Here is a 9,903-nt window from a genome sequence, read left to right as displayed (position 1 = left end):
CTCTTTCTTAGAAGTGATTCAGGTGTCCAGTGTCCATGTTGAAGGGAACAGCCCTGGCTAAAGAGCGCCAATGCCAGCAATATTGTACCTTTGAGGTTTGGTTATAACCCCAGGGCTACAAGCCTTGTGCATTTCCTGTGTGAATAATGAGATATAGAGGTGGGGGGGCATTGTGGGTGTTTGGGGGGGGGGGGGGGTTAACGACGCGTGGCGGAGCGCAGCCTCCTCACCCTGGTCCCAGTCTCAGAGCACCTGAGGAACGGGGAGAAGAGACCTCACCAACATGAAGCTCAAGACGCTGTGCATGATCTCGGCCCTGATATTCGAGAGCACCGTGGCCGTGGTGGCAGTGCCAGGTAAGCCCTCCATGGGGGAGGAAGAATCCGGGTTGTTCCGTGGCTTTAGTCCACGGGAACATACCTACCAGAGAACTTTGTTTTTTTTTGGCCAGTTAGTCTTATTCATAATGGCAGCCTTTTGTGTTCCTCAAAAAGACATTAAATGACCAATTATCTATTAGTGGAACTCAGAAGAATACAGAATGTCTCAGTGATGATGTACAGCTTGCCTTTCTTAAGGGCCTAACCTTTTTAATAATAGGCACACCCACACACCTCTCAACATGACTTTTTTTTTTGCTTTCAAATGGGTGCAGATGTGTATGTACGGTAGGAGGGTGCTTCACTCAGAAGTTTAGGCTGAAACTTGATGATGGATTTCCTTTCAGATGATGAATGTAACGATGAGTTCCCAGCTCGTGAGAACTGCGAGTTTGATGAGGTTTGCGAGGACGCTTTCTGTAAGCACAACGAGTACGTCACTTGCTACATGAACCGCTGCGGTACCTGCGAGGCGGTGTTTCGGGGTTACGACAACTTCACTGTCGACTGCAACCAGCGTATGTGGAACCATAATCATCACGTTTGTCCATAATGTTACAATAGGACATGCAAGAAGATTATGTCTGCTTTCTTACTGTGTTATTGATGTTGGTTGCCTAATTTTACATTATAGCAAGGCCACTGCAATGTGAATGAGCATTCTGGACTACATCAGTTCAATATTTGATTTGTCAGACTGCAGTAATTGTGTAAATATGGATTTCCAGTTTTTGCTGGGAATTCTAAATGATTAAATATTACATCTTTGGAGCTGCAGTGACTCCTAAGTGTCGTCTGATGCACCTGGAGATGCTCAACAAGCGCAGAACGGGGACCATACTACCGGGTGGTCGGCTCGAAATAGAGTATGACCCCGAATGTGACGGGAACGGCATGTTCAAGCCCAAGCAGTGCGATGATGACTCAAACCTGTGCTGGTGTGTAGACAGCGCCGGCGTCCGTGTCACCGATAAGACGGGAGATGACCCAAAGTGCGACCGCCTAGTGCGAGTTCAGTAAGTTCAATGCATAACAACTGGAGAATTTTTTTTATTACGGTTTAATTTATAAATTGCAATAATTGGGCCTTGCTTCATTTAAATATTTAATTATAGTAATGGAAAACTGTGGAACACTGGTTACTGTAATGAGTTCAATTTTAAATATGTCCGGAGCCGTGTTTCTTGCTTAATTAGCCGTGACGCTGCCTTCATGAACTAGTGGTGATGAATAAATTACAAATGATACAGTCTATTAAATCTATATAATCTTCAGGCATCTTCCCTTGAGCTACAGACACTCATGCATAAATAAGGCATTACGCCACTACAGTTGTAATAATGATTTGATACAAGACTAATTAAAGGAGGAAATTCTGTACTGAAAGATGTGGTACTGATTCGTTATCTGTTCGGGGAAATGCATTGGGTAACAAAACCTTAATAGTCAATCCGGTCACTTTTAAAGTCATTGTCCTCATTTACGACTGTCAAGAAACCATATATACTCACTATTATATTCCTTTCACAGCCTCATTGATATTTTATTCACTTTCAAAGTGGAGTTTACACCTCTTGCCAGAACAAAGGACGCCATACGACGGTAAATACATTATTATACTGGAGGCTAATATTTCCCGTTTACAATAAAACATTCATGCATTTTCAAATCTATTTAAATAACCCCATGCCAATGTTCTATTTGATTTATTTTTGTTTCAGTCAGCTGGTTTTTAAGCTAGTGAAGGAATATACTCTGGACACAACGCAGATCTTGGAGATCAGTGTAAGCACTCGTTCTCTTTGTGTGCTCTGGACTATGAGAGAAATCCTTCATTTCCTGTGGATGAACTCAATGCATGTGCTCTCCCCCTCAGATACAAGAGCTCTCTCAAGAGGTGTCGATCAGGCTTACAGAGAATGGCACCAAAGATCCAGTAGATGTGGCCACTGTCGCCTACTACATTGAGAGAGATGTGAGCTATGGACATGTTTTACACGTTGTTCAGTTTAAAATATTCTCTGATATTCTCCTAACCATTGATGAAAAAGTGTGAACAGTGCTAATGTTGATAATGATTGGATAAACTTGTTGAGCTGGCTAATATGTCTAATTCATTACCTCTGGTCTTACTTTGAGATACGATGCAGAATGCTGATACTGTGCCAAGCCTTATTTGTCATGACAGCTGAGTCTTCGGGTTCTGCTGTCTCCACACAGCTGAAGATCAACAAGTTTGGGCTGGAGGTGGACGGTCGAAGCTTGGAGGTGGAGAGGGACTCCATCAAAGTGCTGTTCTTCGACAACGAGCCCCCGCGCATGAACATGAAGACCATCTCTCCCGGCTTTGCCGCCATCGTCATCGTCATAGCCCTGGCCATCCTCACCGGTATCGCCGTGTTTGTGAGTTCCGGCCGCTCGGGCGCGCGCACACATGGCCGGTTTCACAGACACAGGTTAAGTGTAGCTAGCAATGGCAATACGTTTGATGCCACTGCTGTAGATTAACCGTTTGAAGAAAAAGAACAAAAAAACAAAAGCATCAATAAAGGTTTCGTACAGGGATTCATCATACAAATCTAAAATTGGCCAAAGCTAAATCCATGTCTGTGAAACCGGCCCATAGTCCCCTGTCCACATGACCCGAGCCAGCCTCTCTGACCCTGTCTCCCTTCTCTCTATGTGCAGGTGGTGGTGCGGAGGAGGGCGGAGCAGGAGAAGAAGAGATTCCAGTTTGAGGTCATTGAGGTACAGTATATAGGGTTGTATCGGTTTCTGGTTTTCATGTCAACTTCTGGCCTTGATTACAGGCTCTTCTTGTGTTCCTGTTTAACACATTTTTATTGTGATCTACAAGTGTATCAGTGTTGGTGTATACAATTAGCTCATTTAGCCGGGGTAATTGGTGGAAACAAAAACCTGCATACACACCTGCCATCCAGGACCGGAATTGCACACCGCTTCTATTGATCTGCTCTCTCAATTTCAGCCTCTGCCTGGCTATTTGGGAATTGGTGCCCACCTCTGGTTGAATGCAGATGGTATTCTCTTGTTATTTTTAGGGTCAAGGACAGGACGATTACCATATGGCACAGCGAGAGACCATGGCCTACTTTGTCATGTGATGCAACAAGACAGTGATGTCATGGATGTGCTAGTTACTGTTCTGTAAATGACATTGTTCATAACAAAAATCTTCAGTATTTTCTGAAGTACCGATAAAATATTTTGAATAATTGTGTATGTATATGCAAATTGAGCCCTTATGGTCACCGGTTTTTAAACACTTTTTTTTTTAGCACACCAGCAGATGGCGCTCCGTATCTTTTTAAATTATTGTAAAAGTTAAATGTGATCAGTGGGGTCTGCGTACTAAGTGTGTGTATGATGTACTTTGCCAAATGTACTTAAATGTTAAGTGTTGAATTAACATACAATGAGCGTTTATATTTTGATTTGAGTCAATAAAATACATTTAGTTAAGTGGCGTCAGTATCTTTGCAAGTGCTTACAGGCAAAATAACTTCAATCTTATAGCGCCAATCTACGATTTCCTTTTTTTTTGTGGATTTAGCGGCCACCAATGATAATTGACGGTCATAACAGGTCTATTCTACGGAACATACAGCCTTCTCACACGTTTTCCCTCTTCTGATTGTCGGTGCGGTTTCCTTTTTTTAGGTCACTTTACCACTTGTACTTTGTTGTAAAGTTACTGAAAAGAGAACTGTGCTTAAACTCCTCCTCCTTTGTGTTTATGCCGCTCAAATTTTCCCACGTTACTGTAACAAGTACGTGTCACACAAACCACGTCTCCGCCCTGGCTCCACTTGTTTTTTCCATAGCCTTCCGTGGTTTCCCTGCGTACATTTCCATATAGGGCGGGAGTAGAAATTAAATGAAACAACTATACAAAAGAGTCACCTTAGGTGTAGAAAAATACTCGAATGCAGTCAGTTTTCTTCTGGAAATTCAACATTTTTATTGCCAGATCAGTTGACATAGACAATACAATCTACGACAGCTTATCGAAAGACTTACAGGGAAACGGTGGCGAGTCCACCGGTCCGAGGGAAAAGCAATAACAGGTGCGGAATGGGGAGGGTAAAATACATTACAGGTACAGTCCCTCTGGGGTCCCCTCCTGTTTCTTGTACAGAACGTTCTCTTTTGACTTCTTGAAGTCTTCGTTTGTGACCTTCATCCTGCGCTCTCGAAGTGCCATGAGCCCAGCCTCTGTGCAGATCGCCTGAGAGAGACACACATCAATACAAATAAACTCAACAAAAATAAAATAAGATACTGCCCAATCGGAAAGCTTTGTTCCTCAAAATTGATATGTGTTAACTGGAAGGAGCACACCTACTCATTGGTTAACGAATAGTGTGCTCCTAAATTTTACTTAGGCACATGGGCTCCTTGGACAAAATGTTAGTGTAGAGATTTAATTTAGTTACATTTACTTCAGTTATTGAAAATGCCATTAAGCTGAACATAAAATACAGTGCGTCAGACCTGTAGTTGCACGGCGTTAAAGAACCAACCAAAATTTCCCTACCCATTCTGCGATTTGTCACAAAGGCAGAAAAGACCAGTTCAAACTAAAGAGCTGAAACAAATTAATCTGTGGCACAGCAAGAGCTGGCTGCCAATGGAAACTGTGTCAGCCTTTGTAAACGGAACGCTTTTGAGAGTAATATTCAAAGGGCTCAATGTTTCAATGCCAGACTTTCACATGAAAATAAAGGCATGGAGGTTTTAACTCCACTCCCGCACAGCAGGTGGCAGCAATAAGCAGCAGGAAAAAGCAGGGCTGTTACAGTACTTAAATTTACTTCAGTTTACCATTGTGGGGAAAAAATAAATAAATAAATAAATAAAAACAAAAAAAAAATTTTCATTGTTTTAAACTACATTTTCTAAACGCTTACTGTGAATAGTGTGAGGTCCCATCACAATGATTAAACATGGCTGCTTTCCTCAGCCTTGACTGAAATGACCCCTCTCCCCTACACATGAGGACCCGGCATTACTAAGCAAACTATTGTTGGGACCATAAACACACCTTGATATCTGCGCCGGAGAGGTCGTCTTTGGCCAGAATGAGGTCGTCCAGCGTCACGTCTGTCGCCACCGTCATCCTGCTGGTGTGGATCTGAAAGATCCTCCTCTTGGTCTTCTCATCCGGAAGTGGGAACTCGATCTTACGATCAATTCTTCCTACAACAGAACGGAAAATGCATTAAGATGACTTGATGGTCCTCAAAGGCCAAGAGCTGCAGATTTTCCACCCTTCTTTTACCTGGGAGTTAGGAGTGAAGACCGTCTGGCCGATCAGTAGCACTAATCGTTCAGTTAATTACCCACAAGAAAAGAAAACCATGGTTGGATTTGGATTTGAGGGCCAGATTTGATGATTCCTTGCTGTAATGTATGCCAAGATGGCTGACTTGAGACTGTTGAAGGACCTTGCTATAGCCCACCTGGTCGGATGAGGGCAGGGTCCAGGGTCTCTATCCTGTTGGTGGCCATGACGACTTTGACATCCCCCCGCGAGTCAAAGCCATCCAGCTGGTTGAGGAGCTCGAGCATGGTCCTCTGAATCTCTCGTTCACCACCAGAGTTTGACTCATACCTGCAGGTCAGACGCCCTTCTTAGTCATTCAATTCCATTTTTATTGTATAACAATTTTTACAGAGATTGTAAAAAGTCACAAAGATGCTCTTCAAATAAAAAATTATTTTTAAAACAAGTATGAAAGCCAAGACACAGACTACACAGCTAAGAGGCAGAAACTCACTGATGTTACACATAATATATGATACAATCATATGTTGAGTGTTCCTCAATTGAAAACGAGTGCAAATGCCTAAGCCTTTTAACAGCCTTCACGGCTTTACCTTTTTGTTCCGATGGCATCAATTTCATCAATGAACACAATGGAGGGCGCGTGTTCCTCTGCCACTCTGAAGAGCTCCCGGACCAGTTTGGGACCGTCCCCCAGGTACTTCTGGATGAGCTCTGACCCCACCACACGCAGAAACGTCGCAGAAGTCTGGTTTGCCACCGCCTTAGCCAGCAGGGTTTTCCCTTTGACCCGGAAACACAAATGCAAAAATGTAATACCATGAATACTTGGCTGTATAAATCAGAGATTATGTTTTCAACTCAGCAGATGCTACGTTACACTCAAGCAGTGGTAATTACCTTGTTCCTTCCCCTGAGATCTACCATCCTGTGGGTTTTAATTTCAACCCTAATTTGGCACACCTGACTACAATTTTTAAGCTCTATGAGATCTCTAGCCGTTGAATGAGGTGCGCTTTGTCAGGGTTGGAGTGAAAACCAACAGGACTGTAGATCTCCACAAACAGGGTTGGTTACCACTGATACAAATCTTATGATTATACGATGTGCGATGACAAGCTCTGAGCTGAGAGCCAAATTACCTGTTCCAGGTGGTCCGTACAGAATGACCCCTTTTGGAGGCTTGATGCCCATTTCTTCATAGTACTCTGGGTGGGTGAGAGGGAGCTCCACTGATTCCTAAGATCAGGAACAGTGTTCAGTACTCAGTGTTGATATGGGATCAGGTTTTCCCTATACAGATTTAGGAGCAAATGTACTAATACTGGCCCAGATCAGCAGTGGCACAGCTTATTTTGTCCCTGCACTGATGTGCAAAATATCGAATGCTGTTCTTGGTGGACAGTGCTGTGAACACTGACACAAAGAGCACATTGGAGGAGTAGAAGCAGAAAGAAAAGTAAGTACATGTACCTTGATCTCCTGGATCTGGTTGTCGAGTCCTCCAATGTCCGCATATGTCTCCTGTGGAGCCTTCTCCACCTTCATGACGGTGACCAGTGGGTCTGTATCGTCCATCAGAACACCGATGACTGCATGGACCTTAAGAAACAATTGAACACATACTTTATTGAACCCCAATGGGGTAATTTGTCCTCTGCATTACACCCATCCTGATTACTTGTGTAATTACTGAGCAACTGGAAACAGAGCTCACTCAGCAGCCAATCACAACAGGCCTCAGGGGATCAAACTCAGCTGCCACAGAAGGAGAGAGATTTCTTCACCTTGTGGTTGAGTAACACAGAGCAGCCGGGCTCCAGGAGATCCTTGTCCACAAACGACAGGATGCTGACATAGTGCTCCGAGCCCACGGAGGTGGAGACGATGGCGTGGTTGTCATCTATAATCTCCTCGAGCGTCCCCACGGACATTGGTGTTCCTCTCAGGTCATCAACCTTTGACCTCTCCTCCTGTGGGTGTAAATGTTATGTTTAATAGTACACTGATCTTGAATCCACTTCCGTCTGCAGCAAAATAAGTCCTCTGTCTTCTGAGCAAATACCTCTTGCTTCTCTTCCAAAGGCTTCATCTGTTCTTGGTTTCGTATGAATTCTTCTTCCATCAGAAGGTAATCTTTAATTCTTTCCAGCTTCAGAATCTTCAGCCTACACTGAGTGTGAGGTGTTACTGAGGGGAAAACGCAACTCATGAGATGAAGGAAGTGACATCTCTTTTGACAAGCCAGACTAGTGAAGATGAGGGCCTTATCACAGACAGGTTTACTATAACAACCACTTACTTACTATAACATGTAAATATGAATCTTACATGTACATACACTTGGCTTATTAATATTTAAATAAAGCAACCAGAATTATGTTGAGGCATAGGGCATACCTAAAGGCAACTTGCTTGCAGCATCAGGTCCCTTTGATTTTTTCTTCCTTTTCCCTACTCTGGTTGGAATTGGAGGTTCGTATTTCTTTTTCTTATCCTGTTGATTAGAAACGTGTCAACGCCTGCATAGCACGAATTGCAGTTAGCAGCATTTAACGGCAAGAGTGCAGCATGTGCGGTAAGAGCAATCTTACTTTGTCATCTTTCTTCCCACCGCCTGGGCCATGTCCACCACTCTGACTTTGACCCTGTAATTAAAAATGGGAAATAAGCGAAATAAGCTTCAAAACTCATAAATGCAGCCAACTTAACGTTAGCTACTCTATACACTAGACCAGGGGTCACCAACACGGTGCCCGTGGGCACCAGGTCGCCCCCAAGGACCACATGAGTCGCCCGCAGGCCTGTTCTAAAAATAGCACCTACTCACTAGTGAACTGCATCTAAAATGTAATTTTATTCTGTTGCTATTTTTTTTTAATCACACTTGCATTTATATAGATCTTAAAAATATGTTTATTATACATGAAGTTTAGATAAGTTTAGGTGAACTCTGACCTACTCTAGTTCAAAGGTCAGTATTGTGCGCGTGACAAAACAAACTGGTAGCCCTTAGTATGACTCAGTACCCATGAAGTACCTCTCAGTTTCAAAAAGGTTGGTGACCCCTGCACTAGACCCACTGTTACACTGTATTTTTATTTTACGATTACAACTAGCGAAAACTTTTTTTTCTTGAAACCAATTCAGATAGGAGAGCCAATAGTATAACGTTTAGCTACGAACTACCTTACATTCTGACAGCCTACACTACAAACTATCCAGCGCAATAGCATACAACTGATCAGCCAGCCAGCTAACGTTAGTCAGTTGGTAGATTACAATTTTAATTTAAAATGAAAGTGAACTAGAAGCTAACGTTAGTTGTTCATTTTCCCCATAAATACTCCACACCATAACTACAGACGAAACAACAAAAGACAAAAGTTAACATTAGCTAGCTAGCTAACGTTAGGTATCAAAAATAATATTAGCACTAGCTACCTAGCCTAGCTAGCGAAACATTGGCTAATCTAGTTATTCACTGTCTTTCCAAGATATATCTGCTATTTTACAGGTTACACGTTGGAAACTAACGAACGACTCACCGTGTTGCCAACTATTTATATTACTAGCTAGGTACTAATTAGACAGCTAGCCTAACGTTGGTGCATAAATAGGTAGCTACCACAGCATATATACATGTATAGCATACCGGGCTAGCCTAGCGTATGCGTATCTGGAATAAATCAGTTACATTGCCAGGAAACGTTATGAAGGTAGATAATACTAAGACTGCATTTTTATATCTAACTAAAGAAATACATAACTAGTTCGGCATAACAGTGAGCTTCGTTCAAAACAAGAGAAAACATTGGGATAAAATAAATTGCTTGCTCACCATTGCCTTTCTCCTAGTAGTCTCTCAGGAAGTACGTCACACTACGGCAAGTAAAAAAGACAAATATTATTATACAAAACGCGAGGCAGTTATTTAAGTTCTTCGTTTTGTCCTGAATCTCGGACACGATAGACTACTGTTGATCGCCCACCACAACAGTACAAATGTACAAATCTTTCTTCTGCATAAATTGATGCATAAATCAATTGTTCATCTGAAATTTTAAAAGCAATGAAGATGCAGCCAAGTATAAACAGAACAAAGTTCTGTTCTCTTGAACTAAAGTTCTGTTCTCTTGAACTAAAGTTCTGTTCTCTTGAAAAAAAACAAAAAAACCCTTTTTGTTGGTATGGTTATATTTAATTAATTGCACA

At 42.4% G+C, this 9,903-nt stretch overlaps 2 protein-coding genes across 2 annotated transcripts; one reads left to right on the top strand and one right to left on the bottom strand.

Annotated features, from left to right (window-relative positions):
• Positions 1–283: 283 nt before the first annotated feature.
• On the top strand, positions 284–3,505 carry LOC133142186 (tumor-associated calcium signal transducer 2-like). The gene is made up of 8 exons (XM_061263252.1): positions 284–356; positions 728–898; positions 1,159–1,396; positions 2,102–2,165; positions 2,257–2,355; positions 2,601–2,783; positions 3,069–3,128; positions 3,443–3,505. Exons 1-8 carry the CDS (start codon positions 284–286, stop codon positions 3,503–3,505), a joined length of 951 nt encoding a protein of 316 aa, XP_061119236.1.
• An 832-nt stretch (positions 3,506–4,337) lies between these two features.
• Positions 4,338–9,590, bottom strand: LOC133124448 (26S proteasome regulatory subunit 4-like). Its single transcript, XM_061235672.1, has 11 exons — positions 9,530–9,590; positions 8,283–8,336; positions 8,089–8,185; positions 7,754–7,878; positions 7,476–7,661; positions 7,162–7,290; positions 6,831–6,927; positions 6,282–6,471; positions 5,864–6,015; positions 5,446–5,600; positions 4,338–4,629 (listed from the first exon to the last, which is right to left on the bottom strand). Exons 1-11 carry the CDS (start codon positions 9,530–9,532, stop codon positions 4,495–4,497), a joined length of 1,323 nt encoding a protein of 440 aa, XP_061091656.1. The 5' UTR covers positions 9,533–9,590; the 3' UTR covers positions 4,338–4,494.
• Between the last annotated feature and the right edge of the window lie 313 nt (positions 9,591–9,903).

Source organism: Conger conger, chromosome 1, assembly GCF_963514075.1.
Source record: "Conger conger chromosome 1, fConCon1.1, whole genome shotgun sequence".
Classification (NCBI taxonomy): domain Eukaryota; kingdom Metazoa; phylum Chordata; class Actinopteri; order Anguilliformes; family Congridae; genus Conger; species Conger conger.
The sequence above is the reverse complement of the archived record's forward strand: the minus strand, read 5'-3'. Positions and strand labels throughout refer to the sequence as shown.

Coding starts and splice junctions, on each gene's coding strand:
- LOC133142186 (XM_061263252.1), top strand. CDS start 284: ATGAAGCTCAAGACGCTGTGCATGATCTCGGCCCTGATATTCGAGAGC. Junction 899..1,158: donor CACTGTCGACTGCAACCAGC/GTATGTGGAACC, acceptor TTGGAGCTGCAG/TGACTCCTAAGTGTCGTCTG. Junction 2,166..2,256: donor CGCAGATCTTGGAGATCAGT/GTAAGCACTCGT, acceptor TCTCCCCCTCAG/ATACAAGAGCTCTCTCAAGA.
- LOC133124448 (XM_061235672.1), bottom strand. Junction 7,291..7,475: donor CTGTGTTACTCAACCACAAG/GTGAAGAAATCT, acceptor TTGTTTCTTAAG/GTCCATGCAGTCATCGGTGT. Junction 6,928..7,161: donor ACCAGATCCAGGAGATCAAG/GTACATGTACTT, acceptor TCCTGATCTTAG/GAATCAGTGGAGCTCCCTCT.